Source organism: Atractosteus spatula, chromosome 4 (genome assembly GCF_055471065.1).
Source record: "Atractosteus spatula isolate fAtrSpa1 chromosome 4, fAtrSpa1.hap1, whole genome shotgun sequence".
NCBI classification, from domain to species: domain Eukaryota; kingdom Metazoa; phylum Chordata; class Actinopteri; order Semionotiformes; family Lepisosteidae; genus Atractosteus; species Atractosteus spatula.
The window spans coordinates 18,770,787-18,787,551 of record NC_142709.1 but is presented as its reverse complement, the minus strand read 5'-3'; the positions used below and the strand labels follow the sequence as shown (position 1 = coordinate 18,787,551).

At 37.4% G+C, this 16,765-nt stretch overlaps 1 protein-coding gene across 3 annotated transcripts in view; it reads right to left on the bottom strand.

Annotated features, from left to right (window-relative positions):
- Positions 1–16,765, bottom strand: part of LOC148836000 (ETS-related transcription factor Elf-1-like) — a 29,254-nt gene that overhangs the window by 11,067 nt on the left and 1,422 nt on the right. The window contains exons 2-4 of one of the 3 annotated variants that reach the window (XM_088913662.1): positions 5,300–5,358; positions 3,548–3,930; positions 359–533 (exon numbers count right to left, since the gene is read on the bottom strand). In XM_088913662.1, the coding sequence (XP_088769788.1) occupies positions 359–533; positions 3,548–3,619 (247 nt within the window). In that variant the 5' untranslated portion in view covers positions 3,620–3,930; positions 5,300–5,358. Of the gene's footprint in view, positions 1–358; positions 534–3,547; positions 4,246–5,299; positions 5,359–16,765 lie in introns of those variants that run through there. The other 2 variants (XM_088913663.1, XM_088913664.1) reach the window with 2 other exon arrangements.

Sequence of the window (16,765 nt, the reverse complement as noted above, 5' to 3'; positions counted from 1 at the left end):
TGACATTCAGGACCTCGATTTTTGTTAGGACCTCACTGAATGAATTTGTTAAATTTATACCACATGCATTTAAACCACATGTACCACATGTACTTTCCCACATGGGAAAGTACAATAAAAACAGCCTGAGTGCTGTGTACGCTCAGGACATACTAGTTTCGTCTTTCATTCTGCGATATTCTTTTAACCACCTAGACCCTGGAGCCTTTGGGTTCACTGTCTGTTCATAAAACACTTTCGAAACGGCAAATAATGTCCGCATGCTGAGGTTTAAAGCTAATCTGGGCATGAAGTGGGTTAGTTCAAAGCCTCATCTTCACATGCATTGTCCTGAAACGATAACGAGAAAGCGTCAAACCTGTAAGAGTGACGTCCTCATTTACAACGACCTGCTCCTCTGCCACGTCCAGGGAGCTGTGGTGGATGACGTCCGAGGAGTGCTCGGCACAGGCCAGCCCCGAGTAGTCCTGCAGGAGGTGAGCGCTGGGCACCTGCTCCACGATGACCGCGGGGAAGACTGAGGGGTCATTCAGCTGCACACAACAAGAGGTCAGTCGGACTGTGAAACAGGCAGATCTGCCTGCAGCTCCTGCCCTGATTTTCGTCCATGGTCCTGCAGGACGTCTATGTCTTCACCATGTTTTCACTCTACCGTGGACTCCTGAAGGCTTGGGTTGACCCTCTAGGTCACTTAAATAGTGTATATTACTGTCCACTGTTTCCAGATCTGCTCATTGAGGATTACACAGTAAGATCCCAATTAAAACTGATAGACTATTTCCAATCAAGATTGACATGAATATCACTGACCTAATGTATGGGTCAGGCCTACAAGTCACAGTGAAGTTTGAGTCTCTGGGCCTCATGCACTGGGAAGGAGATCATTGACTTTAAAGCCTTTATTACTCCTTCTTATTGTTTTTCTCCTCAGACACTCATGGCCTTATCTTTTCCTTCGTATGAAAATAGGAAGTAATTTGTTTTTTGTTTTTTTAAGACTGAACAGATACAACATTATTTGTTAGCCTGATTAAAACACATCTGAGGAAGCCAAGATAGCTTTACTTGGGGCTCTGTACTTAGGATAAAAATCACATTTAATTTATTTGGGTTAGTTACATTGGAAAAGCACTTTTGTATTGTTTTTGAGGCTTTTTTTGCATATGTGCTTGGCCATAGAGTGCAGGATTCTGTGGTAAACAATTTCACACTAGTTGTTTAGGTTGACTGGGATACAGTGCAGTATATTGTATACCGTGGTGCTGTAGCTACAGTGTCCCTAGTGGCCGAACTGTTTCAAACAATATAGTAGCTTTTATGCAATACAATTTTGGAGCACTTTTTTAACATGCAGCAAAACATTCTTGCCATGTCAAAAGTTATTTTCTGAATGGTGGAAATTTGTCATCTGCAAATTCTTATGTTCTTACCCTGTGAATTACATTTTGGAGCAAAGTACAAAACAATTTTGTGTTTGGATGTCTAATGCTTTTTTGTGTTTCAGCATATAAAATGTTGCATTATACATGCTGAACTACAAAACTAATTTAAAAGGTACAGTAATTTAGCTTACTGCCTTACTGAATGTATAAAACCTGGCCTTGAAAGAACTTAAACTTGAATTCCAATAACAGGAAAGAAAGCAAGAAAACAATTCTTAAAGTGCATAAGTCTGTTGCTCCAGGTATGACATCTGCTCTTGTCATTTTTCCTATGTACTGCTTGTTTGCTTGGGCTTAAAAGTAGAGGAAATTACTTTTTACCGTGTGAGTATTTACATTCTTTTAAAAGCAGATTACAAACCACAAATACTATATATACAGTAGCTAGCAGCTACGATTAATGGAATATGTAGAATGGGCATTAGCCTGAATCAAGACATTTCCCAAGGGTTAATTAACTCAATAATTGACAGGAATTTACTGCTTTCCACAATTTGTTGTTTTTCCAACAAGCCTTATAATTAACATGGCTTAAAAGTGAAAGTTGTTTGCCACAGGAATGTTGTGTACTTTTCATCTGCTTTTCTCCAGGCCAGCAGACTAGTGAAACGTGGTTTGCTATTGTTAGAAAAAATGGGAGGTGGATGCGCTGAATGTTTTTCAAGTGTTTCTGTATAAACCCCTCAGTCCACATATTTCTCGGCCTTCAGGCTGAGTTCTTTGTATTGATGTACAGTGAGTGTACAGCACAGATACAGAGGGAGGGATCTTAAAATCTGTGCCATTGCATATAACCATTGTAGTGATCTGCACTCACAGTTGTACATGAAGAATATTTTTGAGATTTGATTTTTAAGCACAGAAATCTTACCATGTTAATTAATCTGTTATAGAGAATAAGAAATCATCAAAATTCAAGAAAGCAACATTTTTTTAAAATGTCAAACTGTAATACTGAGGATTCTGTTGCTTATTTATGCCTGTTTTATGGGAAATATTCGTCATTAGAAAATTTTAATTAAGAACACATTAAATCTGAATTTTTGTGTTTACGAACACAGTCTTACAAGACTTTTGGTGTCTATTACTCAAGTAAAAAAAATCAGGTTTGTTTAGGTTTAAAAAATTGTAAATGTGAAAGATAAATGTATATAAAGAGGGAAATATTCAAGGTCGCAAATGTTTTTTCAAATTGCGTCTAACTATGCACATAGATTTTTTTTTATTTTCACCATATTTGAAACGCACAACTGTGGACTATTTACAATTCAGAGTTTTGTGTTTTAGAAAGTCTTTAGTCTGGGTTACAGAAACTAAAACAACTCCCTTTTGTGTGCAACATTTGTTCACAGACTGAGAGAATGATTTGATTATCTGTAGAAATAACAGCTGGATTTCATAAGTGCTTACATTTACAGTGCTCGGAAATCCACTTAGCTCGCAATAAAAAGTTTGAGAAAAACTGTTTATATTTAGTGCACTATAACACTAATAACATTTTACTGCAATATAACAATAACAACATCCACTATATCTTAACATGGGCCCTTTAAATAGCCATTAACTCTTTTGTACTTGTTATTGAGTCTTCATAAATGAAACCTATGGCTTAGTGATACAAAATAAGCACAACTAACCTTTTTTCTGAGTTTCATGAAGTAAATTTAGATTAAGCGTATTTTCAAGTACCAGAGACATCAGCAGAAATTACAGAAAATGTTTCTTTGAAAAGCACATTGTTTTAGGCTAAAAGACATTAAATGGGCTTGGCCTTGTCTTGGTGTGTTTTTTCCAACGTGAATTTATATTCTTATGTGTAGTGTGGTGAATATGAAAGACATGTAGACCTGACAGTTTGTCTGAAGACCTCAGTTTGCTTGCATCTGTGTGGAAAAGTAATTTATTTCTCTTGCCTTCTTTTTATGCTGTTACCAATTTGGCAGCTTTTTGTGTCGTACAACTTTGAATGCTCTTTTTAATATTGCTCTTTTTAGTTAAATGCTCTTTCTAAACTTTTTGTCATTTTAAACTCCTGAAATTAGTGATAGGCACTAGAAGACTATACCATACTCAGTCTCTCGTGAATAATATTTGTTACACCTTACCTGTTGTATGTCTTCCATACAGTTGCTGGCAAACTCAAAAACAAGCTCACTCTGCTGAACTGCTGCAGCCATAGTGATGCATTCCCTGAGGTTTAGCAGCTCATAACAAAGGGTCTTCACAATCTTCTTGTGGTTTTCTGCAGAGCTTGTTTTAGTATGATTATTTCTTCAGATCAGCTTTACACTTGTTGACAGTGTCTTTTAGCAGAAGCAGAGCAGATGCCGAAGACCACCGATAAAATAAATGTTTAAAAAAGAAACGTCATCCTTAAAGCGTGGCACGTTATCCAAGGTTTCAGAAACAATTCAGGTGGTCTGAAGCGAATTATCTTTCCCCTGTCTCCATCCTTAGGTGGTTAAAAAAAGCACAGTCCAACGTTGTTCTGCAAAGAACGGGAAAAAGAAACTGCTTTCAATGGGTTTAGCTTTCAAACGTTAGAACAGCAGTACAAGAGTTGGACAGCTGAAGACCAGTTGAAAACAATCACTTAGATCAGAAGAGATGCCAGTTCAAGGTTCAGGGGCTGTTCCGCCATGTGAGCAGCAGTTCCTTTTCGAGAAGCAAGTTTAGCTGTCAGAGTTCAAGTCGCCAGTCAGACGAGCCCCTTTTGTTTCACACTTTGCTCTTTAACGTACAAGTTTGTAGCTGCTCTTCTGGAGTCTGTTAGTCATTCTGCTGTTCTCTCTCAACTATTTCCTTATCTCTACTTGAGTCTTAAAAAGCTGCAGGAAGGAAGCTGGCTGACCACGTCACGGCAAACAAGAACATGCAAACAAGCAGCTGCACACCCGTTCAGCAGCAACCCAAGGGTTGTGTCTCATCTGAAATGGAAAATATCACCAGGGCTTGCTGCACAAGCCTCTGCTTTGAAAGCTGTTTGCTGTCGCTGTTTGGTTTCAGAACTTGTTTTCCTCGTGGTTGTTGCGCACAGCCTCTTTGCATTTACACGGGGGTCATGCTTTTAAGTGTGAGAGCCTTCACATTTAATGTATTAAACCTACAACAAAAGCAGCATTTTTCTTGTTTCTGTACACATTAAAAATATTAAGAAGAGAACTAGTGGGTTTTGATAAACTGCCTATCATAGCCTGTTATTATATTGTTAAAAAATGTTTGAACTATGTAATCTGTTTAGACATTAAATATAAATTAACAAGCAGTAATATTGTATATTAATTTGTTACTTTATTAATGTTTTAGTTTATATACCAACAATATTATGATAGGTTCATGCAGTTTACTTGACTGATAGCTTACAAATACTTTTCCCGACCTGTAGATCAAGCCCATTCCAGCAACCAAGAAATAACAAGATGAAGAATTAATGCTACAGTGAACTGTGCATGGTCTTTCAGTTTCTAAAATAAGCACCTGCACGCCACTTTCAATCATAACGGTTAAACGTGCAAACCAAGCAATAATTTTAGTATGTCTTCCACATGTTTGGTAATTGCTAATTTCCAAGAGGAGTCTTTTAAGCAGCTTGATGACAGCTTTTAAGTGGACCTCGGGTTAGTTTCACCACTGCATCCATTCTTATGTACTGAAGGAACTAACGTTTAACCATCTTTTCTGTAAGCATGCAGCAACATGTGAAAAGAAAGGAACAAAGCAGATTAGCTGAGTACTGGCTGCATCAGTGCTTACCAACCCAGAGTTTTATAGAAGCATGGGGTATTATGTTTATTGCTTGGCCTTTGGAGTTGTCGCACAGTATTCACCTTCATCAACATTTGTCGTATCGGCCTTACCTGCCCTTGTCGCTAACTCTCAAATGATGCGTTCATGCCCTCTGCCGGACTTCCACCACCTTCAGACATAAATGTGATGAGGTTAGAATAAAGCAGTTGCTCCTAACGTGGTCAAGACCAGAAAATCCTGTTCCTCATTTTGTGTTTTTGCTTTACAGTTCCTATCGTGGTGTCAGATTACACAGTGCAAGCACACCAGCAGCACCTTGCCAACAAGCCAAACAGATCACATACCTGAGTCTGCCTACACCTACTGCTCAGTCTGTTAACCCCTAAGTGTCCTGTTCTCTATGTTCTGTGTATTTGTGGGCCTCTTCACTTGAAATTAAGGAGAAAGAGCGACCTAAATTTGTCTTGATTACACTTAGAGGTAGGATGGTTATATTACCGTACATGTTATACAGTCCCGCATTAATGAAGTTCTTTATGTAGGTGTTTTTGCCATCCAGGTTATTTCTGTAGTATGTATACAATAATATACATGATGATCTAATAATAAATCATTTTCAAATTATAAAAAGCCTTTCCAATACCAAGAACACTGTACATAGTGATAAAAGGACAAAAACGTACAGTGAAAGTAAAAAGGAAACAATTAAAACCACACAGGACAGAATGTAGGGCCATCAGACATAAATAGGCCCTAGTGAAAGGTGAGTTTTTAGTTTAGATTTGAAGAGAGTCAAAGAATTTGCCACTCGTTTTAACTTCCTTTGCTTAAATACTGCCTACTCGATGCACTGCGGGTTTGCCATTTTCCATAGTACAGTATGAGTAGTTCAAGTTATATCTCTACATTATTCTCTAAGGTACCTTAAACTGTAAAGTGGTTTGTAATTAATACAGTATAGTTGTAGAAATCCATTTACACTTTATTTTACCATTTACACATTTTACACTTGTTAGTTCAATTACATTTATGTTGCTATAGAATTCTGGTGATGGGTGCATTAATTATTTCTTCCCCAACAAGAATTTGCTTTTAGCCAAGATATTAATGGGGATTTTAGAAATATATAAAGGGATCTTAGAGGTGAAGAGCACAGAAAGCAACCGCTTTTCTTACCGGGAGTATTCTAGTGACAGTCCCTCTGAAACAGCAACTCACTTAACCAACTATTCAAAATTCACTAAATAAGAGCATTTGAACATGTTAAACAATTCTTAAACATTTTCTGGGGTACGTAGATGTTGGCATAAATCAGACAATCAGAAAAAACAACTTCTTAACTGTCACTTATTTTAACAGACTTCAGTGATGCTGTCAAAGCACTATGCAATTCTTACCCAAAATCACCACACCTCAAAATTAGATAAAGGCAGTCATTTTCCTTGGTAACAAAATGTTTTACTGCCTAGTCTATAATTGGTGAAAAGATAAACGGCTTAAACTGTCAATAAAGCAGTGGTTAGTGTTTAAAATGCTAACAGCAAAGTTCCCTGCTCACAGACATGCAGGAAATTCATTTCAGTGGCATTTAGCAGACATGTGCTGCTGTTTTACCCTTACCTTTATGAGTGCATTTCATTTTAGAGGAGGGTACGTTTCATGGGTACAGTTGCTGTTATCCATCCATCTTTTTTCTAACTGTTTTATCCACTACAGGCTCATGGGGGAGTCAGAGTCTATTCCAGCAAGCAAAAGGTGAAATGCAGGATACACCCTGTATAGGACACCAGTCCATCACAGGGCACACACACTCACACCAGGGCTAATTTTCCCTGAAGCCATTTAAACACCTTTGGACTGTGTGAGGAAACCAGAGCACCAGGAGAAAACCCACACGAACACAGGGAGAACATACTGTACAAACTCCACACAGAAAGCGCCCCAGGGCCCCAGTGCTGTGAGACAGCAATGCTAACCACTCTGCAACCAGAGTGCCTCACAATTACTATCCATAGTGAAACGCCAACTTAGCGCATGGTCAGGTGAACACCTTTGTTCACAATTTACACTCCTATTATAAATTCACTCGTGGCTTTACATCTGAGGTCACAGGGGAGACCCCGGTACAGCACAGGAAGAATGAGGAAGGGTAGACATGTTCGTCTGAGCTTCCTCCCTGTTGAGGCATTTATCTGCAAACACACTGCAAGTTCTACGGCGCACCACAGCTGGAGCAGTGGCATGTCCACCTCTCACTGGCAGGACTTGAGTATTCAGGCACCTGGGAAACCTCATGCTTCTTTTGCCAAGACGATCCTGGCCAACTAATCCCAGCTCTCTCCCTTACGGAGCTCTGCCAAGTGCACCACCACTAGGGGAATCTCTGTCTCAGTGGGCTCGTGGCATGACCCAGGCTCAAACAAGCCATCCACTTCTGGGTCACAGAGCTCAGCTTGTGCTCGGACAGAGCAGCCCTACTATGTGGGAGCCCCATCAGCAAGTTCACATGGGAGAAGCCCACTTCAGCCCACAGAAGCCCAGGTCTCTGGTCGGATTGCTCACCCAGTTTCTCACAGCTATGTACCAAATTTCATAGACAAACTGTGGTTAACATCTTACATTTTAATTTTTCAGTCTCAAAGGTGAAAAATACTGTAGTATCGAATTAATAGCAATGTGTTCTACTAATATCTAGCATACCGAGACTTTTCCATTCTCTCTCAAACCTGTACCACTACAGAAGAAGTATAACTTGGCATTTCAAACACTGTATCAGAGATTGTAAATCTTTTCCATATAAAAAATACGGATTTTTTTTTCTATTATACAAGGAATACAAGTCATCCAACTTCTAAAAAGTGTTTTTTTCTTAATTATTTTCTTATTGTTTTTTTTACCATTGTGCCTGTCAAATAGTGTATCACAGCAGCACAGGAGCATCAAAAATGTTCCATCCGGCAAATATTTGAGGAAAACTCTACATATGTGGACTTTGTAAGCTAAGAAAGAGCAATAAGGGTTTCCTAGAATTAAATGCCACCCACCCAAGATAACATGATGAGTTTTCCTAGATGCTTCCCTTCAGACAACTTTTCTCCTCACCCTATGTGATCTTTTCCCTATAATGGCAAAATTATTTCATACTGCATTATGCTTGCAGTTTGAAGTCTGGATTGCCACTGAATTTTGGTGAATTTTGACAAGCAGCAGCTCCTGTGTATCAGACAGGAAGCACAGTGAAGTTAATGGCCAAAGTCCTTCCTGTTTGACATCTGCAGGTCTGTATTTACGATAAGTTATTTTTAATCTCCCGCTGCTTTTCTTTCTCATTTCCATCTTTCTGTGTCATTGTCTTCCTTGCAGTTGAAAACTAAAACATTACAATAGATATTTGTGTTCTGAATTATTTTTTTATCCATAATTTGACAGCTTGTTAAGTCATTTGCGAACAAATTCATGTCAGGGTATTTTGTGGGGCAGTCAGAGTGATGTACTGTAACTTGTTCAAGGGTATAACAGCAATGTCTTGCCTGCCACTTCACTCCGTGACCCTCTGAGTTTGCTGCACACTGCTGGTATTAGTTCATCAAGTGCATCAACAGTGCATATTATGCAGAAGCTAAATAGGATTTCCTGTTCTTCTTGTATGTGGTAGTGATTGCAGTTGTCTTACAGCGTATGTTGAACTGAAGAACACATTCAGAATTTTAAGTTATTGATTGAAAACATCAAAACTTGACAACAGCTAGTATCTTGGGAAGAGTAATTTGAAAATCACAAAGCTTTCACTGTTATTCAAGTAGATTACATTTTTGATTATGTATATTCCCGAGAACATAACAAAGGTTGTTAACCCCACAAAAAGTGATTTTGATGTTCTAGTAATGCCTGGCAAATCTCTGAATCTTGTCAAAGTCTGCTTGTATTGCTTGTGATGCTGTTACACTATTTTCGACACCAGCTATTTCTGGATCATCTGTCATAGTGACACATTGACTCTATATAGCAGAATCACGATCATTCATTAAATATCAAAGGTCCCAGCACTGATCTCTCTGGTATTCCACTAATGACTTTACACCAGTCTGATGTACTGTAACTCTTTTCCTCGGAACCTGTGATTTCTGCCTTTTAACCCACTCTTTATCCCAGTACACATTACCTTGGATTCTTGGAACTTTAACTTCAAGTCTATGAATTAGTTTTTCAAGTGGTTTACTTTCTGACTGTCTAAATGATGTTATCTATTGCATTACTCCACATGTAATTAAGGTAAGTCTGATTAGTTTGTAAATCACTTTCTCTGTGTTTGGCTCTTTTTTATGAATGGGTGTTATGTTTGAGATATATATGAGATATTTTCAATCAGCAGTTGCAACTTCTTCGAGATTTATTTGAAATATCCTAATGCGTGGTCTGAATAACTGAATAAGAAGGTTAGATTTTCAACACAAAACTGACAACTTTAAATATTTCGCTTTCAGTTTGTTTTCATAGCTTCACATGTAAATGTAGTGATTCAGCAGCATACCATAATTTTCCACATATGTGCCTCCTTCAGAATCACCTTTCATTATGGCTGTCTTTTGCATTTATTGTAAAATCTCAGGTATTTTGTATGGATATAAATATATACCTCAAGTTGTCAAAGACTGGATTTCAGAAAATTGCTCAGCTGCTATTATGTCAGATGAGAAGGCTGACCAGAGAGGTTCTGGGATACTGTAAACACACACCATTAGCTCTGCCTGAACGTCTCAGAATAACAATGTTTCTGCTGAAAGTCAATAATGTAGAGTGTCAACAAAATATTTACAGAGGTGTCACACTGGTTTTGGAAGCATGCAGCTATATGACTGCTCCTGATATAAATGAAAGTGCTTTGTAATATGAATATTGGTAAGCTTCCAGTATTTGTCTCAGTCAAATGGTGGGGAAACAAATTAGAACAATTGGTGTGAGAAGCCATTGATCAAATACCTTTTTGCTGTGAGTTTTGCAGACAAATGTCTCTAGATCATTTAAACACCGAATAATATGCATCCTTGCTAGCAAAAAGCCCACTGACACAGTATAATAGCTTGCAAATGCACCTCACCATGTTAGAACATTCTGCCAGTACATGGAAAGATCATTACATTTTTTACAGTGCACCATAACACCACTGCATAATGAAATAACTTAAAAATGTAAGAAATTAAATGCAGCTTTTAAATGGTGCATAATTAGTATTTAATAGAGTACTTCTCAATGGATCAGTGAGGTTTGATTTAGAATGGTCATGTCATGTCATTTGCCAAACCGCTTTATAACATACAGTGTCGCGGGAAGCCGGAGCCCACCTGGCAAGCAACGAGCGCAGGGCAGGGTACACCCTGGATGGGGCGCCAGTCCATCGCAGGGCAAGTGCAAACCAATCATATATGGGGACAATTTGGAGGCCCTGGTAAAGGCCGCGGGGGGAAATTTGGCCTGGACCGGAATAACTCCCTACTCAATAGGAGACCAGGGCATTAGGACCCACACAGACCGCAGTGTGGGTGCCCCCCACTTGTCCCACTAACACCACTTCCAGCAGCAGCCATAGCTTCCCAGGAGGTCTCCCATCCAGGTACTGACTAGGTTCAACCCTGCTTAACTTCAGTGGGTAGCCAGTTGAGAGCTGCAGGGTGATATGGCAGCTGGCGATTAAGAATGGTGTCAAGATTAAAATTGAATTGCTGAAATGGTCGACACAAAGGTTAGTTTGAGGAACACACTAATAAATCTGTTTAAAAATGAGTGCAAATTACACAAAACTTCAGTTTATGTTCTAGTTTGTTACATCCATGCCTTTACTCCTTCACAAAATGAAAATATGTTTACAAATTGAAAGGAAAAAGTTATGATTACCTGTAAAAAATGTATATAGATGAACAATTGGCATCATTTAACCATTTAAAAGGCAAATCTAGCCTCTCACATTTTTTCTGTTATTTAGAGGTCAGACACTTTGTTAAGCAAAACGTGTCTCAATTTGAAAATCTCCCCAGAGCTGATCTGTTCATTGATCTTGTACAGCGACCTCCCGACTCTAGACATTTATCACAGTTTGTTTCCTTTTTTTCGAGGTATGCGGAGGTGTCTGTTAATCACGGGAAGAATGCTTGGTTTAAGTAACTATTGAAATTTCTAATGAGGTTTGGGAAGAGGGTTTGAGCAATATTCACCAGTTCTCTATTAACATTAGACATCAGATAATAGACATACAAGGTCATACACTGACTGTATTGCTCTAAAAGTAAACTGAACAAGATATATCCTTCAGTCTCTCCTTTATGTGACAGGTACAGGTCTTCTGATGTCACTCTCATACACGTCTTTTGGCTGTGTCCCAAGTTCTAAACATTTTGGGTAGAAATAATTCAGTGGTACTGAAAAGCATCTGGGAAGAATATCCCCCCCCCCATCCTGATCTAGCCCCCTTTGGTTGTCCAGAGGCAACTTGCAAATGTATCCTGTTTCAAGAGCTGGCTCAGTGAGATGATCTCCACAATTATAATGGAAAGGATTTGGTTCTAAGGTACAAGCACTGTGATTCCATAGGATCTGGGGTCCCTTTCTTGAATGTTTTGGAAAAGATTGAGCCTTGTACTTATCTCTGATCGTTTCACTCATCCAATCAATTTGTGGTTGCTTTTATAATAGATTTTAACTCTATTCTTATCCCAACAAGAAAATGAATAAAAGGCATAAGCAAGTTTTAGCTGTTTGTTCTTTGTCTGTTGTCTGGCTGTTGGGATTTTCTTTCTGTTTTTATGTCTTTTGTATTATTTGTTATGTTTCTTAGGTAATGTTGCCTCGTTAAAAGTTTCAAAATTTCTTAAAACACTTGAAGAAAGGTATCAAGATATTTTTATGTTGTGTGTTTTTTTTACATTTCCTTAGGCGTATTTTAAAAAAAACATCACGGTTCAGTAATATTACTAGTAAAAGCAGAATAATTAACCATGCAGTACCATTAATTTACATATTATTTTAAAGTTTCAGTGGATTCTTCTTTTGCTTGAGTTTTCAGTTTGGACCAGTTGAGCTGCAGCTCATAAATATTTTGATAACACAATAGCCACAGGCCAAGTATCCTGGAGCTGTGTGATAAACAAGTCCTGGTTTAATATTAGAGCCCAGCAGTCTCCAGAAAAATGTAAACTCTCATTCTTTGCCTGTTTTCACTTTTATTTATTTTTTAGTCCATTAAAGGATCCTGCCTTTTACAGGCTGAATTGAGCATGAGTAACCAGTAGAGGTTCCTACTAGTTTATGTAAATATACCATCCCAGCTGTCATGAGGCAGTAAAATGCTATATGCAAATAACTCTGCAGGTACTGAAGGAATAGGATAGTATAACAAATAAGCCTTTGTTAGAGGTTTTGAACTCTGCAAGGAAACAATTTGTTTTAACACTTGCATATTTTATAATATATTATATTCTAGAATGATCATATCTTAACATTATATCAAACACTTCTTTATTTAATCTAGATTGTATTTTCTTACAGAAGAGAGCTATTGCTTTTATCCATGGGTGAAATAATTTCCCTAAAAAAGCAGTTGTATTGCACTGCACATTACCTGATTCTGATTCCCACTGATTTAAAGTGAGATTTGTGTTAATAATTCATTGTGCTAGTACTGCATACTGAACATTTTTATGAAGTTATTTTTTATTTCTTCAATTTGATAATATTCTGAAACATGAAGCATTCCATGGATGTGTCACATGTAATAACTTTGCTTCCTATCAGTCAGAACCTTAACTTTTATAGTACTTAATTGTTGGCTGTTAACATGCTGACTATTTTGTGTCAGTTGCTACAGCTCACTGTACTTTAGCTGGGCTGCAGCTTTAGCTGCTGTGAATATCCCATGAGACTCTCTCTCATCCAATGCTTTTGCATTTTGTTGATCTTAATTTATTATTTTTTTACTGTGCAGTTATTTCATTTTTTTGTTAATCATATTTTACATTCTTGTGCCATATCACTCTATTATGAAACATCTGTCACTTACTGTAGCTCAGCTACTGATTATAATCTGTCAGTCAGAGATAAAATGGCTTTGCCTTACACAGCACTAAAGTCTAAAACAGAGTTTTACTCATGGTGTAGTTATAATAGAAAAATAAGCTATGTATTCAAGGCCAAACCGGAAACTGCAGCATTTTTTAAAATCTGGTTAAGGATAAAATATGCATATACTGTATATCATATATCCTGTATCCTGTGGTACTTGAGCAAGTTTCAGAGACATGATACAGCAACATTTGCATCATGAAGAAGCATTGTATAATGAGAGCCATCTGTGTTTTAATCAAATCTAATTTTGTTTTTGGGCCAAATTAATTTCTATTGGAAACATGTCTCTTTCACTCTCTGTGTAAACAAGAATTTGTTAAAAGGGTGAATAATAACTGCATTGATCACCTTCGCCATCATTACTATATTCTTGGTACCACTATAATGATTATGTAGGATGTGTATGATGAGCGATTCATCACCACCACCATGGTTGTCAGCCAGTGCTAACAGATTGGACCCTCAGACAGCAGACAGCACATTCTAGCTACATTCACATGCAAAACTATAAAAAGATATTTGGCACTAAGTCACAAACTTGAATGTGAATTGTATAAATTTGTTGTACAATTTCATATTGCAATGTCAGAACTTTATGTCATTTTAACACCTAAATCTTTTCATACTAGATGTTGTATAAAATGCTTTAAACAGTCTTCAGCATGTACAGTGTTACATAGACATCTTGATTAGAAGTAAACTGATCTTCTCCTTCACGAAACACTTTAGTAAAATAGAAAGAAGGTGATGGAATATGTCAGTTTGTTTTTGTTGAAGTAGGCATTGACCACAGGCAGCCAGAGAACATATTCTGAACATGGAAATATCTTTTTTGCCTTATTCGTGGTTATGTTTTCAAACACAGCTTTTTGGTATTTTAGAGCAGGTTTGAATGGGAAGTTCATTAATAGCCTGAACAGTCAACTGTTAACATTGTAACATGCATACACAGAAAATAACTGGTAACATGAATAAACCTTTTTTGGAATGTGCAATGACATAAATGTGCACTGTGTAAAAATGTAAACTTAGGAAAGTGCAGAAAGACAATTTTCTAAGCAGTCCTGAATAAAGTCAAGTATAAGCATTTTTCTAACATGACTAATGCAAAATCACTGTACGTTTACCACAAAATATATTTGGTGGGAAGGACACAGTTTATCTGAAAGTGTTGCTCAAGAGACTGGGGATGTTTTTTCTTATTATTAATCTGATTGTGTCTTACTTGCAAAATATCTTTCTTTATAAAATGCAAAAGAAAGAAGGTTTACTTCCACATAATTTCACAAATGTAGGTTTGTGTTATATTATAACTGCTTTGACGTTTTTTGAATATCATTACATTTGTCATATAGACAGAAAGTATAAGAACTGTTGTTTCAGCCCCCGTTTTGGACTCTTTTCCAGAAACTACGGAGCAAGTGCCCTCCCGGAACGTTTTGAACACGTCTGCATTACCGTAAAAGAATTAGCACTCCTTGCTTAATTTCAAATGAATATTTTGAAGGAGACACCCTTAACAGCAAATTGCTAGCACCCCTAAAATAAAAGATATTCAGTTATAATATGGTAGATTCATCTTTTGTTGGAATTATTTTCATGGTCAAGTGCTCTCACTTGACAGCTAGTCTGTCTTCGCTCTTAGCAGAGCAAGGAAGTGTATTCTGTTTGTAGTGTGTATGAAGGTGTAGCTTTCAACACTAAAGGATTGTAGCACAACAGGGGGTAGAGACTTCTTTTGAAGAAGACACTAGACAATAGAAGACACTATTCGGTTGTAAAAGTAAACTTCTAAACAATATATGGTACTGTATATGACTAATTATACCAGCTAAGCAATTCAAAAGCTTCTTTCATACAAGCATCAGAATTTTGTCCCTCAGTGGAATAAATCACAAATCCATTTTCAGAATGCCTTTTCAAATTCAGGGTTGTATGGGAACCTGGAACCTGACACGAGGCACAAGGCTGGGGTACACCTTGGACAGGATGCACACACGGGCACAGGCACACTCACACTCATACCAGGGTTTTTCCCAGAAGCCAGTTAACCTAGCAGTATGTCTTTGGACTGCAGGTACCCAGGGAGGACATTCAAACTCCATGCAGCTAGCACCCCAGGAACTGAACCCAGAGACCCATCAGTGCAAGGCAGCTATTTGAATCACTGGGCCACTGTTCCTCCCGAGTTTTAAATCAGTTTCTGGGAAATGAAAATAATTTTCTCGATTATTGTTTTCCTTACAAAACACTAAGACTGCACTAGCAGACCACATTATCCCAAATAATTGATCCCACAGGGATTGTAGAGTATATATAAGCTTAACACCCAGTTAGGCACAAGAGTCACTTTACATCAGTTTGAGTCAAAATGTATCTGACTCTGTGTTATCAGTGAACACTTTTCTGGTGTCATTTAAGGTTTATTAATAATCATTTTTGGTGTTTGGGTACTCACTTGTAGTTGGTTGATACTGAAAAAAATAGTTAAATTCACTACATATGGCCTCTGTATGTGTAATTGGACGTGTTTTCTATTAAAAATAGGAAAATCTTTTGATAACCTGTGCATGACTTTAAAGTGTCAATCCAGTTACAAGCATGTTTGTTTATTTTAATAACATTTTTTAATTATAAAATATTCGTTTTTTTTAATTTGTTTTAAGGAAAACTTCTTAGGTTCCATAGGAACTCAATATAATACTATTCTTTAAAACCAATAAAAAAACGTAAATGCTAAGTAAAAAAATATATATTTAACATTAACTTACTCATAACTGAAGTAGCCATAAAGTATGCTCACAATAAGTATGATATTATTTTGTGGTAATAAGAAAAGTAAACTTCTAAATGATATACAGTATATTACTAATTTGTTGAGATGATTTTGAAGGGTACAAGTATGAACTCAGAAGCTGTCTGTGATATCATTGAAGTCAATTAACAAATTACTGCTATTAACTAATCAGAGTCCTGTAGCAGGTTGTACTTTGCTGTTGTTGTATAAGCATCTGAGCATGCATTGGACTTGTTAGTGACTAAACCAGTCTAGGCACTCGCTTGGAGCAATAACTGAGCATTATAGTCCAAATATTCTTGTACTAACCTGGGCTGTGTTTTTAGCCAGTTGTGACTGATATGTGACTGATATGCCCTAGGCAGCAACACACTATTCTGAATTCTGAATTATTATTATTGGCTTAATGCACTTATGGGCTTGAGCTGGCCAGGTTGATCTCAGACTGATGCACAACAGTGACCCCTAGAGTTTGCAGTGCAGCAATGTCTAAGAAGAGAGAACTCCAGTCAGGCATTGTGTAATTGACAGTTGGCCTAATAATATCTAAAAGTAAAGGGAACTGAGAAAAGATTTTATAAACCTTAATTCCTCCTCTGCTAGTACAGGTTTTGTAGAGGTGAGGAGAAAAGATTCACAATTCACAATTACAGATTGGGTGATA